The sequence below is a fragment of the Colletotrichum graminicola genome (assembly GCF_000149035.1).
Source record: "Colletotrichum graminicola M1.001 genomic scaffold supercont1.60, whole genome shotgun sequence".
Taxonomy (NCBI): domain Eukaryota; kingdom Fungi; phylum Ascomycota; class Sordariomycetes; order Glomerellales; family Glomerellaceae; genus Colletotrichum; species Colletotrichum graminicola.
This window is the reverse complement of record NW_007361064.1, coordinates 43,567-62,740: the sequence shown is the minus strand read 5'-3', so window position 1 is coordinate 62,740 and position 19,174 is coordinate 43,567. Positions and strand designations below refer to the sequence as shown.

The following is a 19,174-nucleotide window of genomic DNA, read 5'->3' as shown; positions in this document are numbered from 1 at the left end:
AGATGTTTGTTTACGGAATGAGCGAAATGGGATATGCGGAACATGCAGAGTTGCAACCAGGTTCTTCGAGATTATCCCCAGCGTTCATCTCAAATCAAAGCTTCACTATACTGCATTGGAAGGAAGTGCAATGGACGGTAAGCCCGGAAGAGACACATGAAACACGCTAGACATGGGATGGCCATGCTCAAAGAGTTGATAGCGGCCCTCTTAAGGTCGCCGATTAGCCCGGGGAGCTTGGAGGCCGAATAACGTGCCAACCAGCCAACATAGCGGAGACTTGGCAGACCTGTCAATGCTGATCCAGTAGTCTCGGAAAATGGACTTGCGGATGGGGCCTGGAATTTGATATGATGATCGCTTGTCGTTGAGAGTGGAACATGCCAGTTGAGAAGCTGCGATGACAGGCAGCTTGTGAGAAAGCACTCGGCCAGCCCGGGGGACGTGCCTGCACCACACGTGCTCGAGACCAGGCAATGGATGGCAACTGCCTTACCGACCTCATCGAGACGACTGTGTGAGAATGCCGCGCTCGTCCCCAGACCGAGCAGTCAGTCTATTGGGAGCCCGTTCGCCGTTTGGTAAGCCACGGGGGCGGCAAAGCCCAGTCGAGCAGAGTTGGGGCTGTCAAATAAATGCATCGAGTAGGGCCGAACGCACAGGGCAGTTCCTGGAGTCGACAGTGAGTGGTAGTCGAGCGGCGTGGGAGGGCCACCTCAGCCAGATACCCGAGAGATGACGGCGCCGATCACCGCGCAGAGTCTGGCGGCGCTCCGGCACCTGACTGATCCTCTCGCCCAAAACAATAACAGGGTCGCATTGAAGGAAACATCCTCTGTCGGCTACCTTAGATAATCTGTCGTATTACCGTCCAAGCGGGTGAGCGGGTGGACGGACGGCTGTGTGCGGCATCAGGGTGGATGTGTCCGCGCTACCAAGGTCTTTGGTGAAGGGCAAAAGCGTAACCCACAACGCCTCGGGTGCAACGCTGGCGGTGGATTGGGGTTCGAGGAAAACGCAATGTCAACTCTCCAAGACGGATTGCATAGGGTAGAGTAGCGTCGCGTAAGGCCAGGTTTGATTATGATGCAAGATACGGATAATGCAGGCACATCGCGGCAGCTCAGTTACGAGAAGCTCATCAAAATCATCCTGGGCAAATGATTATGAAAGGAGTGCGTCTAAAGGGGAAAGGGGGCACCCGATTGAGCTCGAGTTGTGCCTATTGGGTGGTTGCGCAGGCATTACTGCGAGCGAGAGAGCAGGCGAGACGGGAGGGCAAATCCATAAGGAAGCCCCCTTGCTGAATGAGTCCACCAGGGCATGTCTCAGAATCAACATGGATTCCCCAAAGGCGGGTCTTTTTATTGTCGCTCGGGGGCTATCAAGCACTCAAAAGATACTTCCGACGGCACTCTTGGCAGTGAAATGCATGAAAACACTATGCCGAATGGACTGTAGCGTGCTGTAGAATCCCTACCCGCCTAGAGCCCACAGCAGGGCGTCGATCATGCCCGTATTCTATTGTCCTGCAGACGGGCCAGCCTCACTTTGTCAAGGCCTGCTGCCTAGGCTGGGGTGCCTGAAGCACAGAGTGCTATCGTACAGGTACTGATTATTGTTTCTGGAGGCCGTTGGAAAGGCTGAATTACAGCGAGGAATCGCCGTGGTGCAAAGCGATAACGCCAGACGTCCGAGTACCCCTTGGCTGCTCGCCGCTCCATCTGTCCGGGATTGTGTTCAATGTCCAAACTGGATTGTAGGGAGACGACAGCAAAGTCATGATAAGGCGTGTTACGCGTGCTGCATCCGTGTGTAGAAACAGGCCTTGCTTGCATGCTGGGGCTGTCACGGTGATTGTTGCCACTGGTGCTGGTCGAGGCCATTAGTGTAATTCGAGAAACCCTGTGAGCAGGCATTGATTTGAATTTTCGTGTGGGGCTAGCAGAACGTCGTGCCCAGCACGCCAGATACACTACTGGGTATCCGTAAATGGCCAGCAGTGGGTTCGGCATTCTTCTCATAATCCATTAGATATCTTGGCCCTCACTTTCTGGGTTGCATTGGGAACAATGGGGCAGCGTTCTGACGTCGCGAGGCGGCATCAGTCTGAGAACATGCATGCCGGGATACGAGGCGCAAAACAGCTTCCTCCTTCGGGCTCAATGTCTTGTAGATTTCCAGGTGATGGATGCCGGCTCGAAATAGCCTGAAAGGGGGGGAGGGGCAAGGGTGATGGATGGAGCAGTTGGACCTGTAATATGCGCCGTCGTCCTGTCATGATGCCATATCTTTGCTGCTCACGGCATCCATGACCCGGTGTTGGACTTGGGGGAAGGAAGGTGAGACCAAGAGAGGCCGTGTGTTGCTGTGAGTGTTTTTTGGCCCGGGTGGAGCGAATGACGGTTGACGCGCGTAGCCTGCTGCAGATGTGTGGTTGACAGCCAGACGACGCCCTGATCGACGCCTACCGAGACGGAACGAACGTCTGTCTTCTTAGCGACATGAGAATGCTCACATTGATCCCACAACTCCGGTTTCGCCAATGAACACGACAGAATGCGAGCAAGACGACGAGAATCCAAGCGACTCACAGAAGCTCAAAGAGGCGCTGTGGCAAGCAGATGGCTGTAACCGCTAATGGCGGAATTGCTACAGCCGACGACGAGGCTTGAAGAGATACACGAGCGGCCTTTGAAAGTGGTCAAGTCAAGCCAAAGACAGAGTAGGTAGGTAGTGCGGATGCGTCATATTTCTCAGTGGCACTTGCGGTAAGGAATCAAGCCAGCCGAGGCGGTGCGCCAGCCGAAACAAATGCCGCAGGCGGGAATGCCGGTGAGGATAACACGAGTTGAAGTCGGTACAGCTGCTAAAGGGCATTAGTGTAGATGACGATTGAAAGGCATTGGGTATCGCCTGGTCGACACGAAAGGCACAATCCATGCGCTGCTGGAATTATCCCTTGCGTTGGATGGCTGCAAGGTTGTGCTGAACGACGAAGTGAATGGAGTCGGGTTGGCAGGAGACAGAAAGCCATGAGAAGATAGACTTTTCTGGGATGTCAAGGTAGGTAGGATGAAGTTGAATCCGGGGTCGTGAGATTCGGACGGAAGTTGACAGCATGACCCAGCCAGTCGGTGTCGGCAAGGCGGCAGGAGCTGGTGAAGAAAGAAAGATGCGGCTCAATGCATGCAGGAAGGCGGTCGTTCCTTCCTTGTTGTGCCCTGCCTGCCTCTTCTCTCTTTCCCGACTCAGCATCTCGGTCCTGCCGTTCAAGTGACAGTTTCCCCAGGCAGTGCAGTGCAGCAGTGCAAGTGCCAAAAAGCAGTCAGCATCAATCACATGTCTTCTATAAGGCAGGGCAGGCACGTCTATCAAGCCCTCTCGTTCTCTCCCTTACGCTTACCGCAGCTTCACACCCCCCAAAATACGGGAGAACCCGAACGAGGAAGGGGCATCGTGGGATGTGTTTCGAAACACAATGACGTCGCCCCTCTGAGGTGCCTTTGCCTGGTTCTTTCCTCTTTCTGAAACGGCAGCATGTCGCTGTCGCCGTATGCGTCCCCTGGGTACTTACTAGGACCCTTCCATGTCCATTTTGGCATGTTTACTTGTTCCTTAAAGCACCCAAGCCCTTCTCACAAGTGTCGTGAATGTGCACCCCCGCCTGCACCCCGGGTCAATCAGCAGTTTCTCTTCCTCGGGAATCGTTTCGCTCCAGATAATATCGAACCACATCTTCATGACAAAAATACTTCATCCCTCTCCGACCACGACCGCGATCACGGTTATGTCAGTGTCCTGTGCATTCAACAGCCTCTCCGCGCCATCGAAATGCTGTGTCGCTCACCCTCCGCTGGTTACATGGGGCTGTCCTTGAGAGTGAGGTTTGGTCGGACGTTGATTCATTCGGACATGGCTCTGCCGACACAAAGACGCGCAAACCGCCAAACATCATTGTCGACTTACCCCTCCCCCCGAATGCCATCCATGATGTACCGTGACATACCTACTGACCCCTCTCCCTTGCATATACGGCTCGCGAGATGCAAGATGGATCGGGGGTCACTGTCCCTATAGGTACCACTTGTTGCTTTGCAGCAGCCGGCCAGGTGCTCGAGCTGATCCCAGCGCCACCCACCTGTTCTGGCCTGCCAAGCTGCCTTACTCAACGCGTCTTGAGGAAGCCAACTAAACTGCTTAGCCAGCTTGCCTGCGAGTTTCAAGCCTACGCCAACTGACTTATTTGGTGCTTCCGAGCGACCCCCGGCGCCAAACCGTTTACTAGTCAGATGGCTGAGCTACTCCCAGAACGGCAGCTCATTTTCAGTGCCTCCAATGAACTAACTCTACTCCAGCCTTGGTCTGAGGGCAAGCTGCTAATGTTCCGGTTGCCATTTCCGCCCCAAACCCGACAGCGTGCAGCCCTGGAGCACCCTTCGACCTTCCTGACTGGAGGGCTGGCGAACGGGCCTTCTGAAGCATAAAGGAAGCTTCTGGATCGGCGTCCGACCATGTGTCGAAGAGATATACTGCTCGTGGAGAATCGGACAACAGCACGATGAAGGCGCTGATCTATGGCGATCATGGTCTGCTCGTATGGGATGGCACGCGGGTGCTGAGTTTATTTAGGGATGAAACTGCCCCGACCACTGCAGATGGCGTTTCCTCACGCCACCAGGACAGCCATGTTAGGGGTTTCAGTGCCCGTCAACATGCCAATCCACAACGATAACGGCGCGTCCGTCCAGCTAGGTTGCGACGTCATTAAGCCCCGTGCCTGGTCTGTTCGGACAAGGCATGGCGGCGCTGTGGCTCGGTCTACTGCGTACCGCTCACTACTCCGTATAGCCAGGTTGTTTCTTCCTGTTCCTGATGCACACGGGGATGCAAATGTGGGCACGTATAAGGGCTTACATCTTATCGATTTCCTCCGGGGGCCCTCTAGGACATGTCTTGATAGTCCTCCTGGGATTCGCCAACTACTCAAACATTCCGGGGTTTCCAGTGGATTTGGCCGAGCTGGCCGAGACAGCGCTTACCATATTTGTGCTGGCTGGGTTCTACCGGTACGTTATTTGGACGTTTGGGCACTGAGGACACATCGGGGCATGCAGATTTACAGGGACTTTTGTCGATCGCTGCTCTCGCCATGTTAATCAGAGTGAAAATTGGTGGCCCAAGTACCGGTAGGGCAGCTAGCGGTGTTTGCAACGCCTCGGCAGTCTGAACTATCGCCAACTAGCCTCAACTCTCTTTCCTGGTCACTGCAGGCTTGCAGATCCCCCGCAGTGACCCTTTACGTGAAAAGCATTGCCGGCGCCGTCGGAGAGGTTTCCTTTGCCAACGCAACGCACCTGGGAAAAGATAGGTACACTAGTTAGCCAAGGTAAGGCGAGTACCGCAAGGTAGAAAATAGGAAAGAAGAAGGAAAGAAGAAGCAGCAAAACGGGAACGAGACGCCAACACCAGCGAGACGACGCGGACGTCCGCTAAGGGCGAGACGAAAGCGATCAGGTGTCTTGAAGGCCGCTTACACAGGTGCGCTTTGTTCCGGACGAACCAAGCCAACTACATTTCACTTTCCGATGCACCTTTCATCACTGCAATACCAAATACATGGACTAATTTGCTGGCAAATTATGCCAATCGCCGTTTGCAACGAAGTTGGCGGACTCGGCGGTTGAGGCTTCCTGCATTCGAACCGAGTTCCTGATCGGAGGTTCTTCCCAATTTGCACACTGCGAACCTTCGACAATCTACCCGCTCCGTCTCACCTGAATCTCGCATTTTTCATCCCCGTTCTCGAATGATTATCGTTCCCCACGGGAAAGCCCCAACCCCCTCAGGATAAAAGTTGGCAGCGTAGCAGCGGCAGTAACGCCAGCAGTGCAACCCGCAGCGAACCAACCAACCAAGTCAGCCCCTGCCCCTAGATGAGTTGCATTCCGCAGAGATTACAAACACTCGAAGGAGAGAGGGGCGAAAGACACAGTGTGCTGCACCCTGGCCCACAGATAGGTACTGTACGGCAGTCGGTCCTTCGGATTGCAGCAACAAAGCAACAACAACAACAACAATAACGATGACGCGAGGGAATTATTTGAGGCCTTTTGTTCCGCCTAAAGTTTGGAGCCGGGGTGGTATTGGCCGTAATATGGCTCACCCGCTCTTGTCCGTGCACGGAGCAAGAGTGTAACTGTACTTGGGAGGGGTGGCCTTTCCAAACCTATAAGATGCTGATTTATGTGATTAGGTATATTTTTAAAAAGAAGAGGAAAATACGTTACATGGTACACAGAACGCGTGAGCCATGTGCCTGGCGGAAGCAAGGCCATCCCTACTAAAATTTCGTATGGGTGAAGATGGAAACCGAGAAGTCGGGTCCCGATGGATAAAGGGCCATCCCAGAAGGACTTCGTTCGGGTCAGAAGTTTGTTCCTGTCAATTGGAAACGAGGATGAGGGGGGGGCGGCTCCCGCCCTCTCGTTTGAAGTTTCTAATGTATGCCCAAGCTATATGACCTATACGACGAGCTGTAGCTGTGCGCGTCAGTCGATTCGATCGTATAAGGCTGAACTGTCTTTTTTCTTTCTCTTTTTGCCCGTTTTCCGGATTGCACTCCGTCAACGAACCAACGCCATTCGTTCCTCGACGTTGGGGCGCCCGTCGTCCACTCCATGCTTGTGTGTAAAGAGACGGGTTTTCGGTGTAGAGGGACGCCGACTGAGATTATCAAGTGGGGTTGGATGTACGACTTGCGCATTATTACGAAACTTTCAAGAACAGAAGTCAATGGCATGGACAACCTGTTTTCCCTTCTTTTTTCCCTTTTCCCCCCCCTTTCCTTCTTCCTGCCGGACGTCCCATGTGTGCGACTGGCCGAAAACATGCACTTAACATCTTTGAGCCCCCCCCCTTCTTGCATGTTGACATCGCATCCATACTGGAGTCGTAGGCAAGGAGGCTGAACCGTGTGTCAGTTTCCGGGTTTTCATTCTTCCTCAGCTGTCGGCCGCCGGCTTACCGACACGCCGAGATCATATGGGGAGCTAGGGGCCACGGTAATGGCAACCGTCGGGACGGTTGGTGTGTGTGATGTTGCTTGGGATATTCCTCGATTCATGACTCTCCCCAAGAAAAGGGTCCCCTGACCTCGTCCCCGGGCTGCCCGTCTCCCATAACAATCCCTCGGGGACGCAATTCGAGACGAGGAGCTGCCTGCCGCGAAACGCCTAACCCCGCTTGAGAGAAGAAGTCAGAACACCGGGTCCGAGAGGAGCAGAAGCCTCCGGCCCCCCCTTCCCCCCGTTTCCTTCTGTTCCCCGTGCCTAAATGGTCTGTTTTCTCTTCTTCCCCCTTCCCTCCCTCCGTTGCGCTCGCATAAGATAAGGATTCCTGGCTTACTATGCTGCTACTTCTATTCTGGTCATTGAAGGAAAGTGGGTAAGCGGTTTTCCCATCTCAGATGTCAATCATACAACCCCGTGGCGGAGGAAGGGACCAAGGCAGCATCGCAGTGTCACTTGATACGGCGAGGGTTGTTCGGACCTAGCTCGTCTGAACTCGAGTCATATTACAGCGAGCGTATGGGCATTTTCTGAAGGGCAAGTTGGGCACGAGGTTGGAGGAAACCCTTCGGAACAACAAATGGATCCTGTTTCGAGATGAGAAAGGGCAACGAATGAATAGTGGATTATTTACTTCCCATCTTAGAACGCCGTTCAGTTTTTTTTGGTTGTTGCTCGAAAAAATGCTCCACCAACAAGAGAGAATCCTACAGGATGCGAGTATTATGACTCAAGTACAATGGCTGGCTACCCTGCGCGCCCCCCCTCGATGCGAAAAATACACCGCTTACTGCCCAGTCATCCGTCCTCCTCTCAGTCTCTGGTCTTCTCGGACTCCCGCTTTCGGACGTAACCCTCTCTACTAAGATGGTATGTAGACTGTGTGGGCCGGTCGTCGGAAAAAATAACACATCCCTTCTTGGATATTGTATGTAGAAGAACACCCTAGGAGAAAAGAAAAAATGTTGAACCTTGTCTTCCCGCTCTCGCATTTTACCCCCTCATCCCTGCCAGACCCCACGAGCAATCTAGAGCATGATCGCCAACTCCGACCTGTCCACCTTCTCTTCGTCCAGGTTGGGATAGTACGGCACCATGGCGTCGGCACCCTGGACATAGGCGTCGTTGTATAGCCGCCAGTAGGGCTGGCGTACCTTGCGTGCCGGGTGAAACAACCCCGCCCAGACGTAGTTGAGGACCACACCGGGACCGACGGCCATACGGATGGCCTCGATGGCCTCGATGATGCGGTCAATAACGTGAGGACTCGTCTCAAACAGGTTCGGATACAGGAGGTTGAGAAGATGGATCATGGCGTCCTCGCAGCCCAGACCGACAACACCAAGCGCGATGTGCTTGACGACCGAGGCCGCCGTCTGGCGATGGACCTGGTCGCGGTCGATGAGCGCATCCTCGAGCAAAGGGGTAACGGCGTAGACGTAGTCCTTGGCCATCTCGCCAATGTACTCAAACAGGAAGGACAGAGACTTGAGCACACCATTTTGCACGTTCAGCTCCGGAACGCGATACTCGTTCATGAGGGCGGGGAGAACGGTGAAAGGAGCACAAGTCTCGGCCACGATTCCAATGGCGACGGCCGTGTTGACACGAGACTGACGCTCCTGTACGCGAAGGTTGTTCAGCAGCGTGGCAAGGACGTCCTGGGGACCAATGGCCTTGGCGATGAAGCCAAATGTGTTGTTGGCAGCACGACGGATGCCCTTCTTGTGCGCCTTGAGCATGTCGAGCAGCTCGAAGCAAATGCGCATCCATTCGCGAGCGTTGACACTTTCGGGTCCACGGTCGGCGATACGACCGACCAGATCAATTGTGTTTTCCTGGACCTTTTCGTGACGGTTGCGCAGAATAGGGGTGAGTCGAGGGAGGAGATCCCTGATCGGAGGCTGCATCTGCGTGATACCGACGACCGTGACAATGGAACGCAGGGCTCCCAGGATGGACCCGAGAACTTCGGGGTACTCTTCACCCAAGTATTCGTAGAGCACAATTCCGAGCTTGCCCATCAAGGCGTCCTCTCCGCATTGCTTCATGACCATGGCAATTCGCGAAATAAGGTCGGCCGCTTGTTGTCGAACCGTTGCCGACTTGTTGTTCAGCCGCCACAGAATAGTACTGACGATTTGTGGCAGGTAAGGTTTGCAGCGTGACCCAAGGGCGTTGACAACAGACCCAAACCCGTTGAGCATGATGATATCCTCCACACTTTGTTCCTGAAACGAGTGCAGAATACCGTCGATCAAGCGTTCCTCGAGACGCTCACCGATATCTGCGGCGCCCAGACTTGCAACAATCTTCTCCACCGTCTCAACGGTCATCTTTCTGTAGGCCTCGCTCTCATCCTTGAGATTCACCACGATTCTCTCCAAAATCTCACTGACGCCGACCTTTTGGCCGATATCAACCGTGGTTTCGACCACTTGCCTGTAGTTGCGCTTGTCCAACGCCATTCGCCGCACCCAGAAGCTCTTGAAGAACTCATCCAGGACGTGCTCCTTGAGGTAGCCTGCAGTGACACCATCAGTACCAGCGCACTGAGACACCACCTTCAGGACAACCTTCTTCATCTCCTCATCCGGTGAGGAGAACTCGCGAAGGAGAATTTCCATGATTTGACTGGTGTAGTAGTTGGCGTACTCCTCGTCCATGAGAGGTATGATAAAGCCCACGGCTTTGAGGAAACCTGCCAGGCCCTTTCCTCGTTGCTTGCGAGCTCCGGTCCACAGCGGGTTGAGGATGTCGTCGAAACTCTCGATACCGTAAGGGTTCGATGCTTCGGCAAGCGCAGCGATGGCCAAACTGGTAACGGTCCTGACCTTTGTCTGCTCGTCATTGAGGTTAGGGCCAATACAGTCGACCAGACCCTTCAGGTGTGGCAGGACGGCACAGCCCATTAGGATGGGAATTTGCTGTACAATCTTGACGCCGGTGTGACGAGCCTGCCATGACTTCTTGCTTCGACAGACGGCTCGGAGAAAAGGCAGCAGAGCTGGGATGCCCAGAGCGGACGCAACCACAGCGAACGCTCTGGCGGTTGTGTTTCGGACGTACTCGTCGACATGGTCAATGTCTGGTCTCATCGTGCTGATCATGGTGGCCAGCCCAGCTGCTTTGCTGAGGTTGGAAATGATCTCACGGCCTTCCACTCTTGCATAGTAGTCTTGGTCGATGAGCAGCGGCTCGATGACGACCAAGATCTTGTGAACATATGGCCGCACTAGATCATCGAGCTTGTAAAGAATACGGTCGATGACCTTGACGAGTAAATGTCGCTCTTGATCTTCCAAAGTCTTCTCCATGAGCAGCGGAAGAATCTGGTCGAAGAGCGGACCGGCCCCAAACTGCCTGGCATTGTCGGTGAGCTGTCTCAGAGCAGTTTTACGCATTGGAGGAGTACCGTTCTTGACTTTCAAGAGCAGCCTCATAATCTTCCGCTCCTTCATTTCCTCCACGCTCAAACTGTTCTCGTCAGATCCGTCGGTCAGCTTACCGAAGTACGCCATGTCCTCGGCCTTGAAGAACTGCAAGTCGCCAATGCCTGGGATTTCTGCCGGCACAGGCTTTCCGCTTAGCCTGACAGAGTCGGGGTCTTGCATCATGAAACCGGTTTGAGGCGCTGGCGTAGCCATGAGCTTGTGGGCGGGAGCACGGATCGGGGCGTATCCTGGAGGTGGTTCGAGAATCTTGTACCCTTGCTCCTCGCCGGGAAGAAGCATATCCAGTTCCTCGTCGCTCAGAGGCGCATTGCGTCCTGAAATATCCGTTCCGAAGGTCGTAGGGAGGACAGCACTGCCCGCTTGCGAGGGATGCATCGGTGTGGCAAGCCCCTGGTTCCCCATGGGGGTGGCAGAGGGCGCCTGGTCCCATCTTGATCGCTTCTTCGGCGCGTCAGCGGACTCCAAAGACGGGGTCTGGTCCCATCGTGAGCGCTTCGATTTCGCAGGCTCGGAAGACTGGGGAGCTTCCTCATCCGCGGCTTGCACGGTTGAGACATCCCATCTCTTCTTACGCTTCCTTCCAGCAGAGGCAGCGTCAGCTGAGTTTGCTTCGGCGTTCTCCTTGCCATCATCCTTCAAAGTCGCTTGGGCAATGTTGCCGTCCTCTTCGGGTCCGGCTGCGACCTTGGCTTTGATTTTGCGGGCAACCTCCTCCTCCTCCTTCTCAAGTTCCCTTCTCGCCATGATATCGCGGTAGCTGGAACCATCCTGGTTGTCGCCATTGGAAAAGGCATCGGTTCGAACGGGAGAGAGGGCGCGGTCGAACCGGCGCTTTTGGTAGTCGGTCTCGCGATCGGTGATTCGATTGCTCTTCTCGCCACGACCCGCCAAGGGGTCGTCTTCCTCAACGCCGTCACCGCGTGCGAACTCGTCAATCATGTCACGTGAAGCCGTGTACTGGCCGACGAGACGGCGCGTGTTGTCGGTGCCCTCCATCTCGTCGTCATCGTCATCGCCGGCAGGGATGGACGTGTTGTATCCGGCAAACTTGTCGACGCCATTGCGATCATACAGATCGGTATCGAAGCTATCGGTGAGTTTCTGCTTGGTGCCAACGTCGGCACGCTGGGTGGTCGGGTCGAAAGTGCGCGAGCCCTGTTTCGCAGCGGCGGCAGCGTTGCGCTCCGCTTGAAGCTTCCGGACGGTCTCGAAGTCTGCGTCGGACATTTTGAATTATGGGTATTGTGGCTTCATGTCACTTGTGAAGTTGCAAGTGGTCGATCGACGATGGCGGCGCGCATCAGTAATTGTTGTTTTGTTACTGATGAGGCTGACAGGGGAGCCAGGAGTCGTCGCAGGAGTTTGCAATCTGCGCAGGCAAAAGCTTTGCTGTCTCGAACGCCACCTGAAATTCGACGCCCGAACTTTAGCCGAGAAACGCCTAGATACCCCACCTAAGGTACCTACCCAAGTAGGTACCTAGCTTACAGACCTCAACATCGAAAGAATCGCAACAGTGACAGAACCAGCGTTTTCGTTTTGGTTGGGGAATCAAGTCCTTCAATTTTCTCTCTCATATTAAATCTACCGAACTAGAATTGGTCGGAGCTGTCAGGCTTGAGTCTACTACCTAGCAACTCGACACAAAAGATGAAGCAATCCGGCAATGACAATTATATGGGATAACCATTTTAAATATTGCATACCAGCAGTCAAATGATGACTAGAGGTCCAGTAACCTTACCGGCCCGAATACCGAGAGAGAGAAAAAGGGAGAATAAGAACGGGAGGAGGAGACGAGAACCCGGCATCTCTCACGAGTTACCTTATATCTGTGTCTGCGACCGAGTCCTTCTCCGCTTGGGCGACGACCCCTTTGACACCGTCTCCGACATCTCGTGATCCACCTCGACCTTCACCTTCGCCTTCATGAGCTTGCGCTTCTTGCCCGGCATCGGTGCGTCCTCATCAAAATTAACTTCCTTCTTCACTATCATCGTTTGTCCCTCCCCCACCTTCTTCACCGTCCGCTCAGAAAACGTCTTCAAGTCCGCCGTAAACAGCACAGAGTGCGCCCAGCCTGCATACTTACCCCAGAGCTCCCTGAAGTGGTCACCGACGGCGTCGTACATCATCTTATTGAAAGTTTTGGTCTTGCTCTTGCCAATCTTGTAGTCCCGTTGGGCAATCTGCCAGACGTGTGTGTCCACCGGCACAGCTTCACCCCAGCCCAAACCCATCAAGCAAACACAGTCGGCTACCTTGGGCCCAACGCCGGCCAACTGGAGGAGCTGCTCATGCGCCTCTTTATATGTGTACTGGGGTAGCTCAGAGCCTCCTTGGGGTCTTCTATAGCATGGGTTCTCCGGGTTTGTAAGGCTCTCAAACCAACCCTTTGGCCGGTCCTTCACGATGATCGACGCCGTCTGCGCAATGTATTTCGCCCGGTAGCCGAAGCCGAGCTCTCTGAGATGCGCTTCTACTGACTTTCCCGTCAGAGCTTCTGGCGTCGGAAAGTCATGGAACGGCTCATCTCCAACATGGCCAATGAGTGGTCCGTAGTGCGTGCAGAGTTTATGGACCTATCCCAGAGTAAGCATCTAAATACCGTGGCGTCCTGCTACCGACATGTCGCTGGCTCACCATCTGTGATATCCTTGGAATGTTGTTATTGCTACTGCATATGAAGCATATCAGAGCTTCCCATGCATCTTGGCTCAGCATACGGACGCCCCCGAATTCAGGGGCCCTCTTGCGAAAGTTCGGATCTGCTTCTGACCATTGTTCGTACAAAGATTTGAGATCTAGCTTAAGACTCAAATAGTGCCGCAACAAATCTTCGGTATCGTCGTCTTTGACTTCGCCATCGGCGACTGGTGGTGTAAGCGGGTAAGTCGGCTTTACAGGCCAAGTGACCTTGTAATGCAAGTGAGTTGGATCTTGCTTCAGCGCTACGATCCGACCGTATAATGTGCAGCACCTGGGCCCGTGTTTAGTACGGTACGTTTCGTGCGTGGTTTAACACATTCAACTAACCATTCGTCATTGATTTTGCGCCATCGGAACGATTGACCGCATCGCAGGGTTGTGTCGATGCAAAGCTCGGCCAAACTGAGAGGCAGTTTGCGCCACTCAGTCACTCTGGCTATGGACATGCTCAAGGTCCTGCTGAGTCTATCAAGCTCAGTCAGAAATCAAGCTAGAGGGGATTCCCAATCCGTAACATGGGGAGATAATTTTGCAGATTCGTCGGTTGTCAATGGAGGGGTGAAGCCGCTGCTTTCATCAAGTGAGTTCTTCCCCTAACGACCTGGCGACTCAGCGGCCAGTCGCCACCCACATCCCAAATTGGAGTTCGGGACTAACCAGCCACATTCATTCAGCCACATCACAGTCTGCGCGATCAATGGGCGACCAGAATAATGTTGTTTACACTGTCTTTCTGCACTGTACATTGGGCTCCACACCTTTTCGCACTCAGCTCAAGAGCATCACGACATCACTGAGCGGCTCATTACGACCAGCATCCACCCCAACTGCCCACCATGCTTTTCTTCAGGTACGTTTTGTAACTCATCTAGGCACGGCGAACCCTTTCTTCGTGTTCGTGAGCCGCCATGGTCCTTATCAGGGCCTGCACAGACTAACGTGTCAATACCTCAACCCAGTTTCTTCAAGACGCTCATAGACCACGAGGTCACTGTCGAGCTCAAGAACGACATCCAAATCCGCGGTGTCCTCAAGAGCGTCGACCAGTACCTCAATATCAAGCTGGAAGAGATTTCAGTTGTCGAGGAGCTCAAGTATCCGCACTTGGTCAGTCACCTAGCCACCCTTCTTCTTCTTCCTGAAGCGCTCGCCCCTCCACCGCCGGTGTCTCCCTTCCATCATCTCGGCTAGAGGCCCCACAAACTTTTTAACTAACGAAAACATGTCGAAAGAGTTCTGTTAAGAATGTCTTCATCCGTGGCTCTGTCGTACGCTATGTCCACCTTCCCGCCGGTTCTGTAGACGTGCCCCTCTTGGAAGACGCGACGCGGAGAGGTAAGTCCCCAACGTCTTTCGCGTGTGTGCAAGCGTGACGCTGACGAATCCCGCAGAGGCTGCTGCCCAGGCCGCAAAGGCGAAATAGGCCACTGGCTCTTGGGAATGATATGCTGTTGGCGGGGGACATAAAATCATGACATGGCCGGGGCACTACAAAAGCCGGTCAACGAAAGTCAGGAATGGAAGGCCAGTGCCTAGCTACTAGATGTGCTAGCTCAACAGGGTTCGTGGGCGTTTTTCACACTCTGACTAGACGATGATGCGAAAAAGGCGGGAGAATCCGATATCCAGCCAGAAATCTACGAAACCCACTGTTCAAAGGATTTGTACGCCCTACCGAGGGTTACTCATTGTTCATTACTCATTACGTTTCCCACCATATGATAAGAAATCACCACCAAACGCCTCCTCCGCGGCCGTCTTTACCATCCCAAAGCGTAACCACCGTGCCTTCATTCTCTTCCCCCTCGAGGGGACGAAGGAGGCCGCCCTTCCTCCTCTCGGCTAGCCACTTGTCGATCCAGCCCTTCATTCTCTTCCTTGACACCTCGCTGCCAACATTGACTGTGGGAACGACCCTCTCGATGCGCAATGACATTAAAAACATCGCCAGCTCCCGAAAGCTGCTATGCTCACTGTAGGGCACTCCAAAGCACATGGCCTCCTTGGTGCTGCCACGTTGTGCCACAAAGTCCTTTGCTCCGAACCGTGACCGCCACGCCTTGCCCTGGAAGATCTGTGTTGTTGGAATAGTCCCGGGTTGTGTATTAGCCGTGACCGCTTTGCTGGCCCCTTGTGGTCGGTAGTTCCAACCAGAGGGGCGGAAACCGACAATGCGGCTGAAGTGCGGCTTGTACGAGTTGAGATACTCCTGCAGAGTTTCCGCTCGGATTTCCATTAGCATTTGCATGTGAACTTGAGCTTCGTACGGGTTGTCTGTCATGAGCGCTGTCAACTCTGGATCTCCAAGTTTCGAGCAGATCCGAATCTTCGACTTGGAAGCAAAAATTTTGCTGCCCAAAGCCTGCGCGATGGCCTTGCAGATACGCTCTTTGCCGATCGAATAGGTGCCGCAGATGACAAGAAGGCGCTCTCTGGGGACATTCTTAGGCTTGGGGTTCGAAGCCTCCCCTTCTACATTCGTCTTGGTGAAGAACTTGCTGACGGTTTCCGTACCGGCCTCTCTGCTTATTCTGTCCCAAGAGTTGTACCCCGGTGGCTGATCTGGAGCCAATGATTTGCACATATCCGCGCAAGCCTTGATGACATCGTTCTGGGGGGGGAATGAGTAGCGGGGGTTGAGGTAAGTTGTATCCAGATAGCAAACATCAATCTTTTGCTCCCGAACCTTACCAGAAATGGAGTCTTGCACTTCGGGCTTCAAAAGAGGATGCGCAACTTGTGCTGGACAGGCCCTGAAGTCGCCACAGTGCAGTATTCTTTGTTTCTTTGCACTCGGCCCCTTTCCCATGGTCTTCTCGAACAAGAATAGGGAGCTCCCTGGGCAGTGATTTGCTGGTATCATAGTTACAGTCACGCCATCGGTGCCCGGTACGTCAACTGTCTCATCGAACTCGAGAGGCCGGACCCAGTGGGCGGCAACGCGCAGCTGCATCTTGACAAGGTCACCTGTAACCTTGCTGCAGTATATAGGGCCATGCGTCCAGTTCGCAGTGAGACCAATGTAATGGTCACTGTGAAAGTGGCTCAAGAAGTATGCATTGCATCCCTTGACCGCACCATACCTAAAGGCATCCACACAAATGTAGAACCCAGGCATGATCTTGTAGAACGGACAGGTTCGCTGATACGCAGGCTTTCCGCGTGCCGATTGTTCTGCGGCAGCGGCACCGGACCATGCCGCGTCTTCAGCATGGCTTGACATCAACTTGCTGAAAGCCGAGGTTGGCTTATTTTCTACCTCGCTCAGGTTGAAGGGGCTGGCCTGGCCTTCTCGAGGAATAGCTGCGCGCGCGAATCGTTTGCTAACTTCGGGACAGTCAAGGATTGGCGGTCTAGCAATAACTTGTGTTTTAATCTTTTTGCTTTCTTTGGGCTGGGGAAGCGGGATTGGGTTGCCATCGAGGCAGGCATTGACATGTCGTGTTGCCTCGTCGGATGTAATGCCAGCAAGGCTGCCGTCGCATATTGGACAATTGGCCACAATGGCATCACTGTGTCGCGCAGGAGCGTCGAAGTCGTCATAAGTGCTATCTCCGGTGTCGCCATTCTCAGCTTCAGCCTCCAACCGAGCCTGCTCCTCCATATACTGCATCATGCGGTACTCTTCGCCACCAAAGTCGCGGTCATCGGGAAATTCGTCTGGGTCACCAAACTCGTCAACATTTGCAAACTCGGCATCGATTGAGTTCTCAACCTTCAATGGCGGTGGCGCGCAGTTGGTCTGTTTGATAGGGGGTGTTGCCTCCTCCCCCTCCGTCAGAACCGGCAGCATTGAGCCTTCGTCTTCTGACTTGACAGGAGGTGTTATGTTTACCTCCGAATGGACGGGCGGGATAATGGGCGGTCGATTAGGCATATTGCCTAGGAATGGCGTCTTATATGTCGAAACTACGTCCTCGCTGTCGGAATCGTCGAGAAAGGGACCCTTACGCTTCGTCGATTGTTTCTTTGCAGGCTTCGCCTCCGAGGCTGACGATGATGGAACTGGGTCGGATTGTATAGGTATTTCAGACTTCTTCTCCACAAGCTGTTCTCTTTCCATTTCCTCTGCATCTTGACTTAACCTTCTCTTCTTGAGTGGGGCCTCGACCTCGTTGAACCTCTCCTCCTCCTCCCACGGTTCAGTATCGTATATCTCCGGTTCATCGGTTTCTCCGTTTTGGCAGACTGCGAGCTTGTCGTGACCATCCAAGAAGAGAGTAGGTTCGGGCTTCTCGGCCTTTTGGAAAAAATTCAAGATGCTAGCATTCGGTCTGGCGGGTTTCTTCGAAGGTGGAGGCTTAGTCAAGGGTTTCTTTGGAGTGTTGGTTCGCTTCCGTGCTGCCGACGACGACGACGATGGCCCCATCCTTGAGATGTGCAGTTGCGATGACAAGCATATAAAAGTAGAGCAACAAAATAAGCAATGAGAGGAGGCAAATATGGTTTGAATTACGTTTGATAGGTAGCTACACCCGCATCACGCTTTTCAAGTTGGGGGCGAAAGTGGGCAAGGGGGGTTCGGAATTCAAAAAAGTAGTAGGGGGAAGGAATGACGTTCAGATCTGGACCCTTCAGAAACACGAAAAGCGCGGAGACCCTGGCAAGTCCGATCAAACTTCGTCGCGAGGTCGCGTGTTCGAGCACGTGACCGTCACGCTTAATTGCAGCAGGTCTGGGCATGTTCATTTCCATTAAAGGTGGTAATACAACTCTCGACAACCATTCCCGGTTCAATGGTCTCAACCTGTACTGTTTCCGGCTAGTCCTTCTTGCCTTTTGTTTTTTTATTCTTGATCCTCACGGCCTGCCAGGTTTATTAGCCTTTTTGTATAAATGTTGTCAGGGTGTTTGTGTGGTTCAGACCTCCCAGTATTGATCAACAAAACCTCCATACAGCGCATGCTCATATTGAGACAGCTGGGCTAGGAGATCCAGTATGTTTTTTGCAACGCGTGAGTTCACAGGACTCGAGCCACATAAAGTTTGGAGTATCGTGCCAGAAGAAACACCCAAACCTGTGGTCGATGGTGTGACGCCTTGACTTTTCAAGGTAGGTATGACGGCGGCATCGGCTTCATGATAGGGGCGAATGAACCCTCCTTCTCGATCTTAACTTGCGTAAACCGCCTCAATGATTTGGCTCAGTCTCTGTCTCGTCACGGGCAGATAGTCTCCTACCTGCTTTCTGTATGCCTGGGCATTTCTGTCTTGATCGTACCATAATGCCGTATGTCTTTGGTTGTCCTTCGTTCATTATTGCTGTTTCGACTTGGGGTAGACTGCAAGATCGATGAGAAAGACGAAGCGTACAAGCATTTTCCGCACCGCGAAAATTGCCGTGACGACGACAAACGCTGTCAGCAAGATCCCCGTACTCTGTCCAAACAGGGACTCCTCTAGTTGATGAGCGTGCCACAGCTGAATCATCTGGGGCTCGACAGTCCCGATGAGGATGAGCTGTTGAACCAAGCTTATTGTCGATCCGAATTCGGTCGTATTGCTTGGAAGACGGTGTTGGTGACAGATGGAAATCTACTGAGTCTTTTGAAATATGAAAGGTAGTTCGTAGAATAAGACAGCCGTGATGCGCAATCCGCGAATGAGGCTAAGCCAGTCCTCAAGGGCATGGCCTTCTGGGTGTGGCATGAGCGCGAAGGCGACGAAGAAAGCGATCTGAAGAGCAGTGAATACGAGAGCGAGGTCAAACCAACAGCACATATCCAGCATGAATCTGAAATCCCGGGCCTTCTTATGGTCAATCCGATGAGCGTGTCCTGTCAGGACATGACTGCCAATGGTATGGTTCCCATCAGTCATCTTGAATGCGTTTTTGTCGAATAACCCAGACGTCGGGGTTTTCTTCTTTTTTTGCACTCAACGCAGGTTCGTAAAATGAAACTTGATGTTTTTGCCTCAAAAAAAAAAAAAGCCGAAACT

General features: G+C 53.4%; 4 protein-coding genes across 4 annotated transcripts; 1 reads left to right on the top strand and 3 right to left on the bottom strand.

The window, feature by feature from the left end:
* Nucleotides 1-8,098: 8,098 nt before the first annotated feature.
* On the bottom strand, nucleotides 8,099-11,752 carry GLRG_10388 (splicing factor 3B subunit 1; the record flags this gene model as incomplete). The annotated part of the gene is made up of 1 exon (XM_008101073.1): nucleotides 8,099-11,752. The coding sequence occupies one exon, from the start codon at nucleotides 11,750-11,752 to the stop codon at nucleotides 8,099-8,101; it is 3,654 nt and encodes a 1,217-aa protein (XP_008099264.1).
* Nucleotides 11,753-12,351: 599 nt separating this feature from the next.
* On the bottom strand, nucleotides 12,352-13,680 carry GLRG_10387 (8-oxoguanine DNA-glycosylase; the record flags this gene model as incomplete). The annotated part of the gene is made up of 3 exons (XM_008101072.1): nucleotides 12,352-13,107; nucleotides 13,169-13,505; nucleotides 13,562-13,680. 3 exons carry the CDS (start codon nucleotides 13,678-13,680, stop codon nucleotides 12,352-12,354), a joined length of 1,212 nt encoding a protein of 403 aa, XP_008099263.1.
* A 390-nt stretch (nucleotides 13,681-14,070) lies between these two features.
* GLRG_10386 (LSM domain-containing protein) lies at nucleotides 14,071-14,657 on the top strand (the record flags this gene model as incomplete). The annotated part of the gene is made up of 4 exons (XM_008101071.1): nucleotides 14,071-14,084; nucleotides 14,194-14,341; nucleotides 14,467-14,569; nucleotides 14,626-14,657. The coding sequence occupies 4 exons, from the start codon at nucleotides 14,071-14,073 to the stop codon at nucleotides 14,655-14,657; spliced, it is 297 nt and encodes a 98-aa protein (XP_008099262.1).
* Nucleotides 14,658-14,963: 306 nt separating this feature from the next.
* On the bottom strand, nucleotides 14,964-17,603 carry GLRG_10385 (DNA repair metallo-beta-lactamase; the record flags this gene model as incomplete). The annotated part of the gene is made up of 1 exon (XM_008101070.1): nucleotides 14,964-17,603. One exon carries the CDS (start codon nucleotides 17,601-17,603, stop codon nucleotides 14,964-14,966), a length of 2,640 nt encoding a protein of 879 aa, XP_008099261.1.
* Between the last annotated feature and the right edge of the window lie 1,571 nt (nucleotides 17,604-19,174).